At 48.2% G+C, this 21824-nt stretch overlaps 1 protein-coding gene across 2 annotated transcripts in view; it reads left to right on the top strand.

Annotated features, from left to right (window-relative positions):
- Positions 1–21824, top strand: part of FBXO15 (F-box protein 15) — a 758839-nt gene that overhangs the window by 510227 nt on the left and 226788 nt on the right. For both annotated transcript variants that reach the window (XM_069620708.1, XM_069620709.1), the window contains one exon: positions 15256–15385. In XM_069620708.1, the coding sequence (XP_069476809.1) occupies positions 15256–15385 (130 nt within the window). The remainder of the gene's footprint in view (positions 1–15255; positions 15386–21824) is intronic.

The following is a 21824-nucleotide window of genomic DNA, read 5'->3' as shown; positions in this document are numbered from 1 at the left end:
TAGTGGTAAACCAACTGAATCTGAGATGGGGTTCCCTGTCCCTGCGGTCTGCAGCCCGAATTGTCCAAGTTGGGATTCCTCGTGATATTGAAACCCCCCCTTCCCAACACCACCTAGCCCGTGGGAAATTTTTCCAATTGGTCTAGGATGTCCTTGATGAATTCGTCCTGTCCTGTGTTCGGGGCGTATATTGCTGCTAATGTCAGGGGGTATCCCTCGATATGTGTGGTTACGAAAAGGTATCTCCCATGATTGTCTACATGTGTGTTGTGGATTTGTAGGTTTAGAGAGTTATGAAATGCAATCGGGACCCCCACCCTTTTCTCTTGCTCATTCGCCTTTATGATCTGGTTGTATCCTCTCAATCGCACCTTCCCTCTGTCCTGCCCTCTAATGGGGGTTTCCTGGAACATTGATATTGTATTTCCCTTTTTGTAGGAAGTGTTCCACCTTCTTTCTTTTTTCTGGGGAGTTCAGCCCTCGGACATTGTATGTTGATATTTTTATCCCCCATTCTTTCGTGGATTGTGTGTTCTCTACTGCTGTTTCACTGGCTCTTGTTACCTGTAAGTGTGTTCCTCCCCCCCCTTTCCTCCCTAATCTTCGCATCCCCCAACTTACGTGCTACCACCACCCCCCCATACTGCCCTGAGGAGGGCTCTGGGACCTATGACCGCTCAGGCATCGAGCCTTTTGCGCCAGGCCCTTTATGTGCTCTGGGATGACTCGGTGGGGAGTCCTAAACCCCACTTTGATTCCTCCTATGGCGCATGGTGTGGTTCCTCCCGCCACCCCCTCTGGTACCTGTAAATTGGATTCTTGCTCCTAGCGTGACCTGAGATCTTAGAGGGTGGTGGGCTCTGGCTGATGTTGGCTTTCCGTCCACTTGTGGTGTTTCTGACATGGTTTGAGTGTGTCCGATTTCTTTTTGGTGGAGCGTCGCGATTTCCTGTTGATAGTCTTCCATTCCCAGGGGGACCTCCTTGCGACTGACCCTTCTCTGCGATTTCCCTTGTGTTCCCGGTCTTGCTCTTGTATATCCAGTAGCTGCATGCCCTCCTTGCAAGTCGTTATTCTTTGTTGGTTCCCTTCCCTCGGGAAGCGTAAACCGAAGGGAAAGGTCAATTTATACCTGATTTGTTTGGCCACAAGTTCTCTTATCACTGGACCCATATCTCGCCGCTTCTGTAGTGTCGATGGCGCTAGGCTCTGGCATAGCTGGATGTCCACTGCATTCATTAGAATATGGTCCATTGGCCTTGCTTTTCATAGGATCTGCTCCTTTTGGGAGTAGGACGTGTGCGCTATCAGGACGTCTCAAGGGCGGGGGTCCCGGTTCTCCTGTTTTCCGTGGACCCACTCGATGTATCCTGTTGATTGTAATATCCGTGTCCCCCTCTGTTGCAAAGATTTCCTTGAAGACTTGCTGTACTGCTTCCTTTAGATCTTTGTCGTCTACTGATTCAACCATGTTTTTTATCGTGATGTTCGATCTACTGGAGCTATTTTCTAAGTCCTCGCATTGGAGTTCGAGGTTGTGGGTCACTCGGACCAGGTGTTCCTGTGTCTCGCTTTGTTGGGTCTCCTCCTCCTATGTTATGGACTATTTTCTCAGGGGTATCAGTTCTTTCCCAGAGGTTTACTACTTCTGTCTTTAACTCTTGTACCACTGTTTTTATTTCGTTTTTCATAGTTTCAAAATGAGTCTGCATTGAGGCCATGAACTGAGCCTGGAACTCCCCGAACCATGCTTTCATGTCCTCTTTAGTCGCCATATCTGCCTGTGATGAGTTTGTATCTGTTTTTCCGATTTGGTCACTGTGGGCCTTTCCTTTCTTTTGTGTTGAGGGGTCTGCGCCCCAGAGCTATGCTAACTTTGGCTCCTGTCTTGCCAGAGGGGTTTGCGGGGCTCTCTGTGTTTGTTTCCTCCTGGATTTTGACATGTGTGCTGGTTTCTGGTGCTCCGTTAGCGTTTACCGTGAGTTTGCGGGCCCCTTGCTCCTGGTCAGCAATGTCCTTTTGTAGTTTGTGGGGACGTCTCCCCTGGTTCCTTGTTGGGGCCCCCCGCTTAGCTGTGAATTGCTGCAATGTGAATCCCGTTCTTGGTGACCGAGGAATACTAGGGCAACCCAGGTCCCCTATGTGCCCTCCTGTGACTTCTGGATCCTGTAGTTCCGTGGCGTGCTGGGAGGGTCCACCTTTAAATTGTCCTCCTCTCCTGGATGTGCCTTCCAGGTGTGGGGGCGCTCTTTCTTTGATGAAAGTGACCTCTTTTTGCCCCAGGGGTGGGTTGATTCTGGCTGTCTTTTGGCTTGTTTCAGGGTCTTTGTGGGGCCTGTACCATATGACTGGGGTGTAGTGTGGGCTTAGCCTCGTATCTTCTCGGCCTCCCGTAGTCCCCTTATGAGTGTAGCCTCCCTGCATGGTCTGGGGTTGCTCGTGTACTGATGTGCAGTCCCCGTTCCCCCCGGGCTTGCTCTGGGCTGCCACTTTGTGCGAGACCCTCTGTATTGCAGCTTTGTGACGTGGCTTGTGGGGGGGGGAATCCCATGATGTGGTGGGGTGCCCCTTACCGTGGCTTTGTGGGAGTCTACCCGGCATACTACGTCCCTTTGAGCCCAATTCTGTGGATCCCCCTGCTTCTGGAGGCAGTCAGCGTGAGATGTCGCACTAGGGTGATTTTGGTTATATTCCTTCTGTTCTGCGGGGATCACCTGCTCCGGGGCTTCGTGTCTGCCTCCATGTCCCTGTATGTGCGGGTGTCCCCGCCCGTGGTCTGGGTCCCTCTGCAGGCATCCCTCTTGTCCGCTCCACCTACAGGACTCCTGGCGTGTGCGCTCTAGGTTTCCCTCACTCGCTCTGCAGTGTCGGGTCAGGCTCCTTGTGGACTATGCACCGAGCTGCTGAGTATTCGCCGTGGTGACCTGTCATGGCCCACTGGCCCCCCTTGCTACGCCCTCACTGAGGTGTGCTCCGTTTCCGTCTCTGTTTCGGTTGGGACGGGGTTCTGTGAGTCCGCCACGCCTCCTGGGCTGATTGCTATGCGGGTCTTGGGTCTGTGCGTCTCTCGTTTGCTCCTTCACTCCTACTGCGGTGCTTTTAGTGGGCACTCGTGGGGGGTGGGCTCTGTGGCCGCGTTGTCCTGGTGGAGCGCTCCTTGGAGGCCTCCCTCGCTGTTCGCACCCCGTCTGGGGCACCGTTTTCGGTTGGATTTGCGCTCGGATTGCCCACCGTAAATCCTGGGTTGTTTTTGAGCTTCGGGGGGCAAGTTATCTGCTTTATTGTCAAACTTTATTAATGCGGCCCGGGAGGGGGAGATGGAGAGACACTCAAGCATGTCCTCCCCTCACCGCCATCATCTTGGAATCGGAAATGTCCTTTTTAGCCCATCGTAATACATCCTCCTTCAAATTTGTACACAGAGCCGGGATGCTCTGTTGATACAGAAGTGTGTTGTGGGTAGTCATAAAGTGAACTCCCAAATACACAGTTTTCCACAGCTGTGAATCTGTAATGTTTAATATATGCTATATGGCATAATTTATTTTAAAAAGTTTTTTATTTTTTAACGAACACGTCGAACATAGATATTACATTTGGTAGGCTCTGTGAGGAACCAGGAATGAGACACTGACACAGAGGACTCATGGTGATCGGCATAAATATTTATATAAAGAATAGAAGGGTTGGAAAATGCCTCAATGTCCCTAATCTAGGAGGTATTTTTCTACCTCAACCAAATCAAAGGGTCTGTGCTGTGTCAAGATGTCCAAAGCAAAAATGTACTGTGTCCGAAATCCTATCCTAGCCCTCTCATTCTAAAAGTAACTCTAAGGTACGATGGCCATTGTCTTTATCTCTGGAAGTGCACACATGTTCAACAAAAAGATATAAATCCAACAAAAAGTTCCAATGGAATAATGTTCACAGTTACAGGCACTGACTCCTTTCCCCAGGTTCTTCTTCACCAAAACAAAATTTCAAAAGAATACCCAGGTTCATTAATAGCCCAAGAGGATGACTTCCTCCCTTGGTGCACCAATCCACTCTGGGGAAATGACTCCCTGCCTTGGGGTTTTTTCCGCATTTAAAGCAACTCCTAAGGGCATGAATCTTCCTTTGGGTTTTCTTTTCAGGATACCATGATTTGGAATACCTTGTATACTCTCCTGCCAGGTTCTTTCACCTTCAATGCAACTAAAAATCCTAAGCGCATGACTCCTCCTTCATTTGAGTAATGCATCTCCATAACATTTCTTCCGTTTTGAGTGGCCCCTCACAGATATATGGTCTTAATTTGGTCCATGGGTTGGAGTTCCCATATGTGGATCACTGTCATGATCTCTGCTTCCAAAAGATCAGGACTTGCCCGACTCCCTTGGAAGCAGACCCATAACCCCGGTTCCGAGTGCCAGCCAGTCCCAATTGGGACCTTTTGGACCCTGTCCTGGCGCCAGTGGCACCAGGCTCATAAAGATGCCCAGTCCCAGCGCTGGAAGCTCCGGGCTCATAATGCTTGGGTGGACTTACCTGCAGCAGACCATGCTGCTTACTTACCTGCCAGTTGAACCCCTGATCCTCTTCTGTTTGGGACTACTTTTCCTGTTGGGTGGGGCAGGAGCCACTCCCTAGGTTCAGAACACTGGAACTCTTCTGGAAAGCAGGAACACTTTTCTTACCTAGGCGTGGCTGTGGAAGGAGACACCTAAGCACTACAGGAGGCTATTTAAACCACACCGGATGGATGAATCTTGCTTTGCGTTATTCTGCATTCTCTGCAGCAGAACGCTCATCGTGTCTTCTGCTTCTGATCCTGGGCCTAAGGGAACAAAGGCTTACCATCCTGGAATCCAGTCTTCAGCAGCACCTGTAAAGACAAAGAAAGAACAGGTTAGCACTACGGTCTTCAGTGGCAGCGCATCTCTTACCTGGTCCATCGGCTGTCACCAACGCCTCGCGCTGCATTCCGGCATCTGAAAGACAAAGGCTTACCTACTCTTCGCAGGCTCCGGAGGTCTTCGCACTGCATTCCGGCATCTGAAAGACAAAAGCTTACCAGCTCTACGTACGCTCCGGAGGCCTTCGGCGCTGCATCCCGCATCTGAAAGACAAAAGAAGGTGCGTTTAAAGACATTGGGCAACTTTATTACTCACGTGCCATTACTCCTTCCCACGCCGAATCCAGTGGGTATTCCAGCACCCTTCAGCTTCTCTAAAGCTCCGAACTTGTACCTGCAAGATAAAAGGGACAGTTAGTGCGCATCGTGAAGCAGGCTAAAAGCGCTTACTTATGTGCTTCCAGGCGCTTCTATTCCTCACGCGGGTTCGATCCTCAACTCTCATCAGCCCGCCATCCGCCATCGCCGGAACCCTGCAAAACAAGGGATATCATTACAAAAGACTTTTAAGACATTTGAAGTGCCCAGAACTTACCGTTCGTGCAGTTAACGACGGACAGCAGTCCTCTGAGGTCAAGAGGCCTGCACCCTTATCCAGTGAAGAAACTGGTTACGGCACCCTGCCCCGAGGCAGATGGAGAGTTCGGCGTTCACTTACCTAAGGTGAGGGCGTTAACCTTTGGGGTTCTACAGGAGAAGAGAAAGGGAAGAGGAGAGAGGCACCCAATAACCCCAGTTCATTAATCCCATATTTTCTATCTGCAGACATCTTACTCTTCGAGTCAGACATACAGCGCACAGAGGTGCAGCCCAAAGAGCCAACCGTGTGTTACACATCACCTTTGAAGATACGGCATTCACCCAGTCAAGACCGGCGCCTCTGCGGGAATCAGGTGAGCGTTACAATCACGCCCTCCTTGAAAGTCCATTCCTTCATTTCCTTGAGTATTTCCTCTGCTCGCCCCTTTGTAGTGCCCCTCTCACCCTTACACCCCCCCCCTCCCTTCTTGCAGTCACTTTAACTTGTTTCCGCTGGGCTCCCTGTAAAGACCGGTAGGGGGTGTCTGCACTTCTGCTCTCTATATGGTAGAGGAGAGGCACAGAGGACCCCAGCCAAGATTCTCTATTATTGGTAACGTAGTCGAGCAATCAAGGCCTAGCTTCTCAGGAGGTGATGCAGGCTGGTTCCTAAGTACAGTGTGTTCCCCGAACCCCCACAAAGGAATGTCCACACACTGTATTACTGAAAACAGTCTTTATATAATTAATATTTGAAGGTATGTACACGATCACAATAACGCACTTTGTACTTGGAAGTCAATAATGATAAATATATACACGTCTAGAGTGGTACCACTAATGTTATCAAATCTCATTAAAGTGCATCAACTGTACGGTTAAGATGTCACACAGATCGATAAAGAGTAAACCAGCAGTAGAGATAGGCAGGAACGTAAGATGGTTAAAACAATAGGCAGAATACTGGCCCCTACCTCTAGGCGCAGTTCTGTGTGGAGATCCCCCCCACCTGGGCAACCTGTAAATAAAGATATATAGCACAAGCCCAGTCCAAATGTTCAATAGTCTTACTTCTTCCTGTTAAGGTTTTACCCCCCCAATGTACCTGGTGGAGTAGAGTTCTCCGACGATGCACCGACCGATCCTTCTTGAGTGCCTCCCTTTCAGGCTGGAGCCACGGATCGTCGAGAGGTGTCGGGGAACTTGGCGTTCGGTGTCAGGGAATCGACGGCCCTTCTTGAGTGCCCTCCCTATAAGGCAGGAGTCACGGGTCGTCGAACGTCCGACGGTGAACAGGGTGAACAATGGCAGTTAAGTGGCAGCTTCGTTCCTAGCGGTGCTCGTCGACGACAGAGCGTTGGCGTCCTGCAAGGAAGAGGCGTGCGGGTCACCTCGGTGACAATAGTTCTGGACCGCAAAGAGATGATGAAGAACTGTGGCCCAGCAAGGGCGTTGAGTCGTCGGCGTCTCTGCGGTCTTTAGGTGGCGGGAAACCCACCGGTGGATACTCCTCGGCGCCTCGACGGTCGGCCTTCTCCAGCGGGAGACAAGCGGATGACGATGCAGACGAGAGCGTCCGATGATCAATGAAAGTTCTTAGGCAAACGGGAGCAGAGCGGCTCAGGTCGGCGACGGCGGTCGTCGACAGTGGTGGACAACAGTCCGAGTGCTTCTCCTTGGAGTTCCTCAGCAGTCCCCGTATTGGGTTGGCAGCTTGTCGAAGGTCTGTCTACCAGGGAGCGTTGGCAAAGATCAGCTGTGCACGATGGTCCCTCGTAGCTCGGGAAGAGGGCGCCTTACCAGGTCCTCTCTGGGTCAGTCCTTGGAGGCACAGCAGCTTTCAGATTGTGAAGAAGAGCAACAGCAAGTCTTCTCGTCCAGCAGTGCTTCAAGGTCAAGCGTCAGTTAATCCAGTTACTCGTCGTAGTGGACTTCAGCTTCTGAACACGATTCCTAGCAGTGAGAGGTCCCCAGATATACTGTGGATCTCTCATTCATTCCGCTGGGTCACACTCAAGCATCCAATCACGACTACGGGCATTCATGCAGGCAGGCAGCCAATCAGGCACACAAGGTATTCAGGCCATTCTCTTCTCTCCAGACACTCACAAGTTATGTGTATTGGGACAAGTACCGAGCCATTCAACACTCCAAGCTGCATTCATACCGGTTTCGGGCAGGGCTGTCTCAACCATTGTGTCAACCACCAGATACTAGACAGCCACAACATAGAATGCGTATTCGTCACACACTCCATTCACCCAGGTCCCACCCACAGGAGGTACCCACAACATACATCACCGGGAAGGCTCCAGCTAGTCTGACTGGGCCTTCACAACAACACCATATATGGCACTTCCATCCAACAGCCAGTCACGGGGAAGGGACAGAGTCAGGGCTTCCCAGGACTTTGGGAAAACAAGGTAATGGGTAATAGAAAGCAAGAGGCCACCGGGGCCATCTTGTTTTCCATCAGGGATCAACTGATCCCAATGGCAAGGCCGGGGTATCCCAAAATGGAGGATACTCCACGCGCCTGTCAAATTCAGCATGGAGCTGCCACCAGCCCATACCATGCTCAGTGGGCCACCCTCAGGTGCCCAAAAACATACACTAGGGGCACAGGGTTGTACCCCCACCCATGGGTGCCATAAGGGTATCCCACGGGTCCGTTCACCAAACCAAAAGAAAGAGAGCTGCACCGCCAGGAGTCCCACATGAACTCCTGCGCGGAAAACACGACAGAACAAACGATAAAAAGCAGTAAAGGACAAGGATACGGAGGCCCTGTCCCTCCAATGCATTTCCAGCATCACACTCCCCTACACCCTAATACTCGTTCTCCCAGCACATAACCTTGTAATCCCTGATTTGGAATATCATACTCCTCGCCTCTTACCCTGGACGCCCCCACCCCCAAGTGGATCCCTCTTCTACCTTCTCCGTGCCTCGGGGACCGAACCTTTGTGGGCCCATATTATCCAACCCGGTAGGTCACTCCTCATGGTTCGTCTCCTATCCCCCACTATTTAATGTCTGTATTTCCCAAAAAAGGGCACCCACTGGCATGGGTACAGGATGAATTGATCAGGTGTGTAAGGTATTCCATATCGTATATGGCTTGCACTTTTGCTACCCTATCCCTCTCGCTTGGCATCCTTGGGCTTTTCCACATCTGTGCAATACAACATCTAGCTGCCATAAAATATCACCCTTACCATGTGCCAGTCTACCCCTTCTTTCTCCTCCCTCATTACCCCAAAGAGAAGCTGCCATGGGGATAGTTCCCTAGTGATCCTGTCTACCCTTTGATCCACGATAGGACCTCCCTCCAATATGTTTGTACCCTTCTGCAACCACACCACATGTGGCCATAGTCCCCTTCGGGTCCTCCATATTTCCAGCATATCGGGTTGTATCGCCTGCACATCTTAGCAAGTACCACTGGGGGGGGGGGGTAGTGCCATCTATGTTAGATCTTTACCACCTGTGCATCGTCCATTTCTCTACCAAGGTCCTGTCCCCATTTTTCCCTGGCCCAGATTGGGTTCTGGGTACCGCTAACAATATCCCTTCATATAACCGAGCTATGAGTCCTTTAGAACCCGTCCTCGTGAGCAGGAGCATCTCAAAATTCGTTACTCTTCTCTGTAGGTTAATCCCCCACCTAGCTTCCGATAGGACTCCCTTAAGTTGTAGGTAGCGGAATACGGATAGGGTGCCTATCTACAAGTAGTCTGTCAGACTCTCTATTTTAATATATTCCCCTTCTTCCCACATCTGGCCTGCCCTACTCAGCCCCGCCTCATACCACGTTTGGAATTTCAGGGGTTCCTCGATTTCGTCCCGTATTGGTGGTGCCCAAATACAACTCGGAGGTGAGGGCCACGTGGTCAGCCACCTGTGCTCCCCGCCTTCCCTCCAAAGAGCCCATAAAACTTCCAGGATCGGGTGCGTCAGCACACTCAGAATGCCGTGCTGGGGGACCCAAAGCCATTCTCACAGAGGGACTGGCATTAGGACCTCGTTATCCAGGAGTACCTGTTGCTTCTCCCAGACCTGATCCAGATGAACCACCAGAACCCTCAGTTGGGCCGCCTTGTAGTACGTGGTGAGATCCAGGAAGCCCATCCCTCCTTGGGCAGGATTAGTGTCCTGTATGCTATTCTATGCTCGGCCCCTGCCCATAGTAATTTTAACTGTTCTGCCCCCACCAGGACCTTGTCCCTTGAGCTCCTATAGGGCCTGCCCCCTCCATCATCACTTGGCGTCTCTCGCCCTCCCATTCGTAGATACGCGCAAATAGATATCCCCATCTGTACTTTGTATCCTTTTCTCTGAGCAAGCTGGTCAAGGGCCCACATTTCCTACACCGAAGGAGCATTTGGACTGCCAGGTCTTGTAAAATGGACATTTTGGAGCTGTCATATTTGATGTCCCCCATGCATCTAGCCTTCTCCAGAAGCTCTGCCTTGTCTCTAAAATAATGACCATCCCCATGATCTACTGTATTTTACATTCAAGTCCAGCCGGGGTCTCACCCTCTTTTTCCCGTAGGCCAAAGAAGCGCAGGTTATTGCGCCTCTTCCTGTTCTCGATGTCCTCCACTTTTAGCCGTTTTTCTTCTTCTCGCTTCTCCATTGCTTGGAAGCGCGTCGCCATCTGCGCCTCCAGGACCACGAATGAGATTTGGTTCGCCTTGTCCTCAAGAGTATTGACTCTTACCGAGAGGTCCTCTACTTTAGCGCCAATGTCGGTCCTCCTACCCTGTATCTCTTCTAGGATCACCTGGATGTCGCTTTTAATGGAGGTGATTTCTATTTTGATATCCCCTTTTCCGGTTGCCATTTCCTCCCTATCAGCGAATTGATACTGTTGAAGTGCTCCTTTCCAGCTCAGCTGACTGGGGTGTGTGGGGCAGTTTAACCACCCTCACACTACACTTGCCCGAGCTTCACGTGCAGGCGCCCTCGGGGGCCACTGGGCTCTCTGATACCAAGTTTGGTGGATTCAGCTACCGGCCTCTTCCTCCTGGCCTTGCCTCACGAGTGCACCCTCCAGTCTTCGGGGTTGTGGTTCCGTTGCTTGTCCATGTCCCTTCCTCGTATTGTGCCTTTACTTGTGTGTCAATGGAGTCTCGTGCTGCGAGGATTCCTTTGCACTCTGCCCTCCTTTATGTCAACTGTGATTGGAGTGCTCAGAGGGAGCCTGGCCTTTGGTTTCTCACTTCACGCCTACCTTCAGACTGTCTCTGCTTATGGGGGGTTCCTGTAGCCGGCCTGACTCAGACAGTTCTCGTATCCAGGCTGGTCTACCGACCCATTCCCCCAGTACTGCTTGTCGTGTTCTCCGGTGTCCAGTCATAATATCGAATACAAAATTTCGAATGGCAAAAAAGTCGAATCAAAAATGTCGAAAAAAAAAAGTCGAATTATTTTTTTTTTCGATATTTTTTTTTGGGCTCTAGTTTATATAAAAAAATAGGTAAAAACAAAAAAAAAAGAAAAAACGGGGGTTGGGGTGAACCCCCCAATTTCGGAAAAAAACGTCATAAAAAATAAATTCGACATTATTTTTTTTGACATTTTTTTTTTGACTTTTTGAGTTTCGAAATTTTTGATTTCGAAATTATGACTATAAACCGTGTTCTCCCACTGAGTATCCTCCTGGGGCTGTGGCCTTATTTGTATTTGCTGGTATTGGGGGGGGGGAGAGGCCTCTCGCACCCACTCCCGGGGGTGTCACCTCTCCCCAGGCCCCTGGCAGTATCTGTTGGGGGGTGGGGGGTTGAGGAGTGGGTGCCACTCACCGCCTGCTCCTCCCAGTGCTCTCCTTCGTTGTTTCCCTATCTCACAGCACATGGGAGGAGGCGGAGGGTTGCCACTCCTCCACGCGCCTCCTTCTGCAGCTCCGGTCTCAGCGGTCCATGGGGGCTCTCACCCCCAGCACCATTTGGGAGGTGCCTCTGCCAGGGGCACCCCGTGGGCTTGTCCTCCAGGCCCTGGTATCTCTCATTCACGCTCCTCACTTTCACCGCCTGCTCTGCTTCCCGCCGGTGCAGCTGCAAAGGCGGGGATCTGCTCCTTTGTGTTTCTTCTACTGTGCACTGGGCCGCACCGGCATTGGTGGGGGCCTCAGCATGCTTGCATGGTGAGAGGGGTGTCACTCCCAGCCCGGGCCTCTCAGACCGGCCCCCTGGGCCTCCAGCACCACCGTTCAGCCCACATCACCACTCTTTAGGCTGCACCGCTTTCCGGCCTCACGACTGCTCACTCACAGCTTGCCATTTCCAGAGGATGCTTTCTGCCTCACACCAGGGCCGGGGGTAATGAAAATCCTGCGTGCCGGAGGCCTTTGCTGTTGCTCTCTGGGGCTCAACTCATCTGCAGCTTCTTCAATCGCCAGGGCAAGGAACGGAGCCATCTACTTAGGCATCCATCCTGATAGTCTCCCAGTTGTCTATTTTAAAGTTCCTAGCACTGTTCAATAGCTTCCAATACTAGACCACTGCATTGGTTTGCCATTTCTGGCCCTCTTCATTAATCCATCCCTCTTCTTCGTCTCAGTACTTACAAAGGATCGTATTGAAAGATACTGTCAGCAGACTTGTCAAACTGTTGAAGGGGATTACTGCAATATGACATCATGGCATGAAGAATGGAGGGAGTATCCCTAAAGTGGAAAGGGGATACCTTGTCTCATCAGATGCCTGTGCTCCCTAGCATAGCCACCCTCAGGGTTAGTATCAGGTAGAGGCTGCCATCCCCTGGCCACATGAGGCTACCTACGGGAAAGGAGTGCTGACATCAGATTCATCACAGTTGTATTAGAATTATCCATGAAGAACAGATGGTCTGCATAAAGTGCAATCTTATGATGGGATTGGGTTATTTGTATACCATTTATGTGGTTATGGAAACAAACCCTCTAAGCTAATGGTTCCACAGATAATGCAAACAATAATGGGGACAGCTGAGGGTGCCCCTCGTTAATGGTATTGGTTCTGAGAAATGGCCATTCAGCTTCATTTTTCACAGATGAAAGAACATAGTTATACAGTAGGAACTTTATAAAATGAGGACCGCTTCCTCCAGGTGTGGGCTATTAGGCTTAATTGCCTGACTACTGCAACTGCATGCCTCTTCAGCCCTCTTCCTCGTGCCAGTACTTCTGGGATTCTGAGACTTGTAGTCCAGTTCAACAAAGTTGGCTTTTTCGACAATTGAGCACATTTTAAGGGCAGATCTACTTCCCTTGGAATTAGCAAAAGAGAGATTGTCAGAATTAGTTATTACAAAGGAAGACATTGGATTTAAGGCATTTTCTCTAGCTCCTTTTGTTATACCTTAGGGAGAAAGAGGGTATATATTCTTAAAAGGTCTTTCTATGGACAAGGTTTTTTCAGATCTAATAGAGCAGGTACCCCGGGTCACAGATCTTATGTGGGTCAGGGACACTATAATGGCAATATGCCATTACCGGTTTTGGCTACCCAGAAAGGCACTCCCTTTCAGAGGACAAATATGTCTCATTCCACGCAATCTCCTCACCACCCTGGGTCCTGTCTCTACCCAGGCAATTCTCCCACAGTACACTACCCGCAAGGTCAGGATCAGTAAGCGTCTGCCTTTACCTGACCACCTGGGAGGAGACTTTAGGCAGGGTTTCAGTGAGGGATCCATAGGATTCTTCACACTACTGTGAGAAACCTGAGTGTATCCTCACACCTACTCCCCATGGATCCTCTGCTCAGGTGACCTGGGAAACCCCATCGCTTTCGGATTCTGACCCTGGGGGTGGAGAAGCAAGGGAGGGTCTCCTGGGTGGAGGGTCCTTGGGGATTGGGGAGAGGATATCTGCAGGCGAGACAAGATATCCCCCTTTTCCCTGAGAGCCAACCCTCCCTTCATATGCTATTGTAAACCATTTCACCCAATTCATGCCATTATAGTACTGGGACGAGGAAGGGGCGACTAAGGGTACTGCACACTAACATGTAATTTCACCACTTTAGTACTGACACGAAGAAGCCTGCAGACTGGTGTAAGGGTCAGGCATGTCCAGGGTACTCCATTAACTATGGTCAGGCATTTGTGCCTGAGAACTCTCACCTGCAACCAGTCAACTAGTTGCAGGTGTGTAAAACGAGGCAGACCAGCACGGGAGAAGCCAGGCCGAGCGTTCCAGTGGAATGCGAGGCAGCCGAGGAGGGTCCTATAGGAAATCAGGATGCCGACAAGAACCCAAAATAATCTGTGGCACCGGAGCTTGGAGGAGCCGTGCGAGGGCCACGATGTTGGGAGCTCACTGGTTGATGCCTGCAGCCGAAGCTGCAGGCTGAGGAAGACATCCACGAGCTGCAAGTTACCAGCAGCATCTGTTGGAAGCAAGCAGAGCTGCCGGCAATGCACAGAGCGAGATGCGAACTGCGAGGAGGGCTCGCAATCCGACAACGTGTATGCTGAGCAAGAGAAGACGGACTCCCGGAGGAGATGCCAAGGACCGTTGAGCAAAAATGAATGCAGAAAGAACAAAAGATGCAGTATAAGATACAGTGAACCCAAATAAAGGGGTTGTGATTAATACTATGAATCAGAGTAACTATGAGTAAAGGGAATAATAACTTTTGAACTATTGAATACCGGATTAAGAGGGGTTTTGACAAGCACATGAAAGGTTCTGATAAATTGGTGTGAAGTACCTATAAAATGTATTAAAAGGCAATAATAAATACAATACATTGAAGGTAAAGGGCAAACTTTGCAAAATGCAATGTAAAGCAAATATGGAACGTTGCTGAGGAGTGTGAGAGCATTGTTGCAACGTGTGGTGAAAGGAAAAGAACACAAATTAAACTGTATTAAAACTGTATTAAAAAGAAAAAACCTTTATGGCAAAGTCAAGAAACTGGCAACAAGGAAATCATGTTGTGGCAAAGCCAACGGGTCGACAAGGAGAAAGCCTAGTGAGTGTCAACCAGAACACAGGGGAGGTTACAGAAGAACTTGTGTGGGCAAGCAAGCCTAGGGTGAACGGTTATGTGCCCTGTCATGGGTGGACCGCGTGGTCCGACAACTGCGCCTAGCCCGGGTGCACCCTATTTGTGAAAGCCAAAGAAAGATACAGAGGTACAGAGAGCAATTAACAGTGCATGAAAGGGATTGCTGTAGTGAAGCAGAAGAAAGCAATCTGTATGAACTGTCAAGAACTAGAAGGAATGTAAAGATGACCTGGAACTGGTTTTGAAAATCGAGAGACTGAATTTAAGTACCAGTTGGCAAGCTGAGCAAGCCAAAGTCTTGGGCAAGGGAAACCTGAGGCCTTATGAACTTTGTGGCTGTCTTGAGAAAGGGAACCTCAAGGCCTTTTTTTGGAACAGTTCTCTTCTTGGGTAAGGGAACCCCACGACCTTGTGCAACTGTTTTGAACTTGAGAAAGGTGAGCTGGAAATCAAGCCCAGAGCTGGAACAAGCTCAGAACCTTATTTGGAACACTGTTTTTTTGTTGCTGCCATACCAACACATTGTTTAGCTTTAGTTGCGAGGGCAAGTGTAGGTTTTGTACACAGACTTAAGTTAAACTTACTGACTCATACTTTCCTTCATTTTATGGTAGGGAAGTCCCACCTTATCATAGGGCAAGTTAGGCCTTCAACCATCCGGACATTTAAGTTAATAAACCATTTATGTTTGAACTTTGAATCTGTTGTCTGTATCTTGCTTCATGATGCTTCATACTACACAATTGTCCCTTATTTTAAATTTGTTAATGTACAGTGTCAATAAGAATGTGTCCGCATATCAATAGTTCATTTTTCTTACACATTATCTGTTTAAAGGCCTCGTCGACGGACTCTGATTTATGAGTACAACTTGACTAATCTTAAGGATTCCAGCATACAAATTGGGTCTGACAAGCTTGTCAAGGTCTCCCGTCTGAATCCTGGACTTCTGCTTGGACTGTGGAAGGTAATGATGAATAATCTTCACATGTCAATTATGCTTAGAAATTGAATTATATTTTAACAGAAATACACTTTAAATTTCACTCGCATGTTTTCCTGGTGACAGATTTTTATAGTAGTCCAGTGTTTGAGATGTGTAAACTTCTGGGAGAGGGCAATGGTGATGCTCTCTATCCAAGTGCCTGTCCCTCACTGTTTTTCTATTTGCTTTTAGCTCAGTGGATACTTTGACAAAACCTATTTTGAAAAGAAAACAAATAAATGTAAAAGCTGATGTAGTTGGAACCTGTATGAAAGTTGCAGTCTATATGGATTAAAGGAATGGTTCGCCCAAACATTTTTATTGGCCAAAAAGATGGGCAATAATAAAAAAAATATACTGGCACTTTTTTTTTAAGTCCCTTTGTAAAACTTTTAGCAATTGAAGCTCAAAATTTACAAAAGCAAGCACATGGGGGCATCAATTTTGTGAAATGGATGGCCGCCTGTGCTCACTTTTGCTTTTGCAGCACTATTGAAGGAAAAGCCAGCCAGCTGTAGTAAACAAAAGCTACCACTGGGTGGCTTTTCCTTCATTGGTGCCGGGACTCGCAGGACGGAGACCGGAGACTACAGGCAGAAAAGCTGCAGCTGCATGTCGGTAAGTGCTATTTTTTAAATAAAAAAAAAGCACTAGCTGTGTTTTTTTTCCCTATGTTTTCTGGGCTTTCAAAACTGCAGCTTTGAAAACATTGTATTTATCTTTGCGGTAGCTTTTGAAGCTACCGCAAACATAAATACAACGTGATTGTGTTTGAAAACGCTGTGGTTTTTCTTTCTGAGTTTCTCAGGCTCCTCCGAGCCGGAGGAGCCTGAGAAACTTAGAAAGAAAAACAGCAGTGTTATTGAAACACAACCGCATTGTGTTTCTGCCTGCCGTGGCTATCACTTTGGGTCTCCGGTGCTCCCACAGAGGAAAGTGAAAGCCAAGGCAGGCATAAACACAACGCGGTCGTGTTTCCATGCTGCGTTGTTTCTGCTTACAGCAGCTTTCCCATTTGGGGCTCTCGGGCTCGGAGGAGCCTGAGAAACTTAGAAAGAAAAACCAATGAAGAAAAAGCCACCCAGTGGTAGCTTTCGTTTACTACAGCTGGCTGGCTTTTCCTTCATTAGTGCCGCAAAAACAAAAGCAAGCACAGGCGGGCATCCATTTCACAAAATGGATGCCCCCATGTGCTTGCTTTTGTAAATTGAGCTTCAATTGCTCAAAATTTTACATAGGGACTTAAAAAAAAAAAGTGGCAGTAGATTTTTTTTATTATTGCCCATCTTTTTGGACAATAAAATGTTTTGGGTGAACTATTCCTTTAACATAGTGCCATCTGGTGGATCTCATTTCATTCCTGAATTTATCACCTTACCCTCTTGTAAATACATTTATTCTGGTTACCGTTCACCGGGTACTGTGATGAACCAGATATGATTCCCCCAGAAAACCTGCCCTGGGACCCTTCTCATGTGGTAGATGCTTCCTCATTCTGCACCATGGGGATGGTGTTCTGCTGGATCACATGAGGGGGAAAGCAGGTCAGGAGGAATGTGAAAAACCCCTTTAATAACTTCTGCAAAGACCCTAACATCGTAATGGCCTACTGTAAAATTTGAAACTGTGAAAGGAAAGGGTAATTCGTACATTGGGGACTTAAAGTCCCACAGTGCCCAAAGTACTGAGACGAAGAGGAGGGACACAAATGCACTGTACTGCAAGTTGCAGTCTACTAGTGCTAATGACCCACACCTGAGGGAGCCTGGGAAGTATAAAACACCCCCTCAAGTGCAGGACATGAGAAGCAGTAGCGGGCGGTGGAGTGATTGCAGTAACTCAACGTTGCAGTTGAAGCAGAAGTTAAAGGAAAGCAGAGATGCCAGAGTTGCTCTTAATTGTATATCGGATGCTGTTTCTGAGTGGTTCACTACTTTTAAAGACCTTGTATACAGAGGTTGCACCTTGGGAACCATTGTTTGTGAAAGTTGTCCCTCTAAAGACCGTAAATGCAGAGGTTGTGCGGCGGGAAGCGTTGCGTTTAAAGGCTTTCCCCTTTTGAAGTGGGCTCAGGTGGCAGGCAAGCACCAGAGTTTCCCTGGACCGAGGAGCGCTCCTTTCTCAAACGGCATGGGCTATGGGAAGCAGAAAAAAACAGTTTACCGGGCGGATTGCAGCAGAGAAAGCAGAAGACCTGGAGGCAGCGGAGCGAGTTGACACGTATGAGATACCAGTGAGTTCACTAGCATTGTGTGACCCTGTACTCTCCATGATCGCCCGCTGGCCAAATCTAATACTTTTAAATACCGAACTGATGCAAAGCAGCTAAAGTGTCAGAATTTGAACTTTGGGAACAGACAAGCAAAGTATCATTATACTTGTAAAGATCTGAGTCATTGCCAAAGCCTAAAGAGGGCAATTAAGAAACAAGTTGATTGTAAACCCTACTGCCAGAGTGAGAAAGAAGCAATAGTTGGAACTGATTTAAATAAGCTTTGTCTAATGTGAGGAGGTCAGTAACGTGAGACTCAAGACTGTGTTTAGTTTTCTCAGGATTTGCAATTTTATCATACACAATTATAAAAGAAACCCTAACTAAACCTACTCTACCAGGGGATTCCCTACCTATTCTAAGATCTATGGGAAAACCTCCTAGCATTCACAAAACTAACCCTCAAACATTCAAAGCAACATGAAAACCACATAACTAAAAGGTTACCAAACACCCAGTGTCTAGGATGACTTCTAGTGATCCAAAGCAGATCCTACTCCCCCAGAATTGTCCCAAAGTAACTTTCCTCCAAGGAACAGAAAGTCGTAACTAAAGTCTTGAAACTGTTCCAAAGAAGCAAAACTTCATACAAATAAAAATCCACTGGCAAAAGCCTCGTCTTTGCTTGAAGACATGATCCTCCTTTACAATTCCACAAAGAAAATACAAACAATGGAGGTTCCCTGGATGACTTCCTTCCAGAAAAGAACAGGTAAAGTTGAAGACAAATGTATCACTTCTACTTGCAGCAACATCTGCAGCGTCTTTTGTACAGTTTGTCAGGATGCTTCTACTTAAGGTTTGCTATCTCTTCAGCAACTCCCTTCTACTTTACAACTGTGAGAGCAGGCTTACTTCTTCCAGCTAGTACATATCTGACAAGAATATTGACGACCTCAGTTCTACTGCTGATACGAGTTCTGTTTTAGGTAGGTTTTCTGCTACAGCTGCAACTTCAACATTAGGCAACTTCAACAAGACCTTTTCTACCTCTACAGGCTGGCAAGGCACTCTGCTCTCTTGTATGGCTAGAAAGGGCAGACCCAATCTGCCTGTCTTGGAGCTACCATAAAATCTGCTTCTAGCTTTTAGACCAATTCTCCTTTCAAATAATATCAGCCATGCAGATTTAAAAACAGCTTATTTTAACAAGTTCCCCAGCTTCATATACTTTTTTCCTCCAATGCTTACCCCAAAGCGGTTGTGCCCCTCTTCCAGCTTTGGATGATATTGTCACTGTATGGGCTTGGGTAATACTTGTTCTGGCTTCAGCTTCAACCACCTGTTTGACTTCTGCTTTAGTCTTTAATATGTTGTAAGATGTGGACTTCTTACTGAAAACAAAATTAAACGCACACAATTTTGTTTCACTCATAAACTTCCACTTCTTAGGGAGACACGTTTCCACCTTTTGGTCCGCTTTCAGCTTCCAAGGTATCGTGGAAACATTTGTCTCACATGCTCTCTCGTTAAACGCTGCTTGATGCTCTTTGGTAAAGTCAATTCTACTTCACTTAAGCTACCAGCAACGTTCTCTGTGTTAACAGGAGCCACACAACTGCTCAGCAACAAGGTAATTCTGGTGTTGGGGAAAAGCAAGGCTTTCACTGCAAGCGAGCTTTTTATATAAGCGCGTATTATATTTCCCTCCTCAGAAAGACTTCCCACTCCTTTGGGTAACTTCTACCCGCTTAGATGTATAAGCAAGAGCAATTTAAGATGGCTTCAGTTACCAGCAAGTTATTTCTGTTCCGGACTACAGAGCTTCCTTTTCTGACTCCCAATTACAATGGCTGTGGGCTGCTGCTGCTTCCCGGCTTGATTTCTTCTACTGCTACTTTTACTGGAACTCTTGGGCTCTAAACCCCTCTGCTGCATGGGTCTCTCCGATCCCGCTTCATCAAGGGAGAACCTCGGCTTGCTTCTGCACATGGGCCTTGGGAGGATGCACGACTTCAGCTCTGCATTCACAGCAATGAGGCGCATCTGCAAAGACTGCCTGTTGCTTCCAGTCCCTTCCAGTGCTGTCACAGCCAAACTGCGTTTGTGAGCCCACGACCAACTCAGAGCCTGCAGGTAAAATCTGCCCTTCCTCTGCTCCGGCGTCCCCTCTGTGGTCCCACTTCCTTGTGAACTGCAAGCTTCATGCTCTGCTTCTTCTGCTTCTTGTCCCAGTTTCTTTCTGCTGCTCTTACTTGCTGCAGCTTTTTATGTCCCTCAGGTGGGCTGATTGGTTTCAGGTTCATGCCCTTATGCCTAATTACCTGACCTAGCCAAGAGCCATTAGGCTTGCCTGCCTGACTAGGACTCCTGTATGCTTCGTCAGCCCTCTTCTTTACAAATCCTCGGAATTCTGGGACTTGGCGTTTATTTTGGAAAAACCCGATTTCTCTAATTCTTTAGGGCAAAAGGCCATAAAAAGGGTAGTATGGTTACAGGAAAGTTAAAAGGGGGTTCCTCCGAGTCTTCCTGGTCTGATTCCCCTCCTCCCGCCCCCCATGTGATCCTCTCGCATTACACCACCCCCAGTATCGGGATCAGAGAGCACCTGCCTTTCCCTGGCCATATGAGAAGGGTCCCAGACCAGGTTCCTGGGGTTAGGGGGAGAATCCCATTGCATTCTACACACTAAGCTTGAGAAGAGCAACTGTCAGAAAAATCCATTATCAGCACTTGGTTAATATAAGAGTGGGAAAACAAGAGTGGATGGAGAGCTGCATTACTGATGGAACATATTCCCGGAAGAGAGGAGCATAACCTGCATTGCATGTGGCAATCACAAGTGAGGAACAAACGGCACCAATGTGTTTCTTGCCTTCCCAGAAGTTGTTAAAACTGATGTTGTGGAAAGTCAAAAGACTTTGCTAAATTGTTTGAAGTAAACTTTACCACAGACGTACCTGTAGTAGTGTTAGTAGTTTTCCTTGGTCCTGGCAGGCGAGTATACCAGTGTGATAATACAGACTGACCAGGTCTAACATTGGCGAATCGTAGTTACACTGGAAGATGATTTAGGACAAAGCCTTGGTAAACACTCCCCTCCAAACGAGAAATCTAGGAGGAGTATAGTCACCAGGCCAAGCCCAGAAATAGGGGAAAACCACTGTGGCAAGAAAACTCTGATATTCAGTTCATCAAGTCCTGCTTCTTTGGTGAGGTCTTTGAGTCCAGAGATGTAGAAGACAGTCCCTGATGTATGGTATTGAGGATGGAAGAAGGCAGAAATTCCTAATTCCAAGAAAAATGACGGAATGGAGAATCCAGAGAAGGAAGAGAATGAGAGGAAAGAAAAGATAACCTAAATGCGAATACAGAAAAGAGAAGTACAGTCCAAGTACAGCAACGGGAAAGGACTGGAGAAAGGGCTATCGAGAAAGAAGTGAAATCCCAAACAGAACCCAGACATAGAAGGAGGAAACATGACAGGCTGCGAGAAGGGAGAAGCCTGACCCAGTAGAGCCGGGCACAAGGATTCAGGAAAGGCAGGCACTGGAGGAGCTGGGACTCGAGTAAAGTGAAGGCTGCGAGAAGGAAGGAGCCTGACCCAGCAAAACTAGGTACCCAGAGGTGGTACGAATGGGCAGGGTGGTGGGAGAGCCGAGACCCAAACAAGAACAAGGCACAGGGCAAATCGAAGCAACAAGCCTAGCGGGGCGAAGCAACGCAACAAGTTTACATCCCGGCTCTCCTAAGTAAGCTGTTGCAGCGTGTACTGTTGCCATGGTGATGGACGGAGGCGATCATCTTGTGTGAAGGCTATAACGTTTCTAGGAGAGTCAATTGTACAATTAATCAAGCATCATCTTGAGTTGGTAAAGACTCTGTACGGATGTCTTTGCCTCCATCGCTGCCATAAGGACCCTGTATTGGGACGAGTCCCAACAACCAGGGCAGGGACCTTGTAGTGGTAGACCTGGCAGGTGAGTGGACCAGGTAGAAGTCATTAAAGTACTTTATTGTGGTTAAAGACTGTGAAGAAGTGCCAAGACCACCAAAATATATGGTGAATTGTGGTGGAAGTAGCCTGAATCCTTATTGCTAATGCAAGTTTTTTTGTGAACTGTTGTGGCATGATACTGCCAAAAACATTTCTGTTGATAGATGAACTGTGGAAGTATTGTTATTTTCAAAATGTTGTGTGGAACTGTC

The sequence above is a fragment of the Ambystoma mexicanum genome, chromosome 5q (assembly GCF_040938575.1).
Source record: "Ambystoma mexicanum isolate Mex_15411 chromosome 5q, UKY_AmexF1_1, whole genome shotgun sequence".
NCBI classification, from domain to species: domain Eukaryota; kingdom Metazoa; phylum Chordata; class Amphibia; order Caudata; family Ambystomatidae; genus Ambystoma; species Ambystoma mexicanum.
Note: the sequence above shows the minus strand (reverse complement) of the source record. Positions and strands in the feature narration are given on the sequence as shown.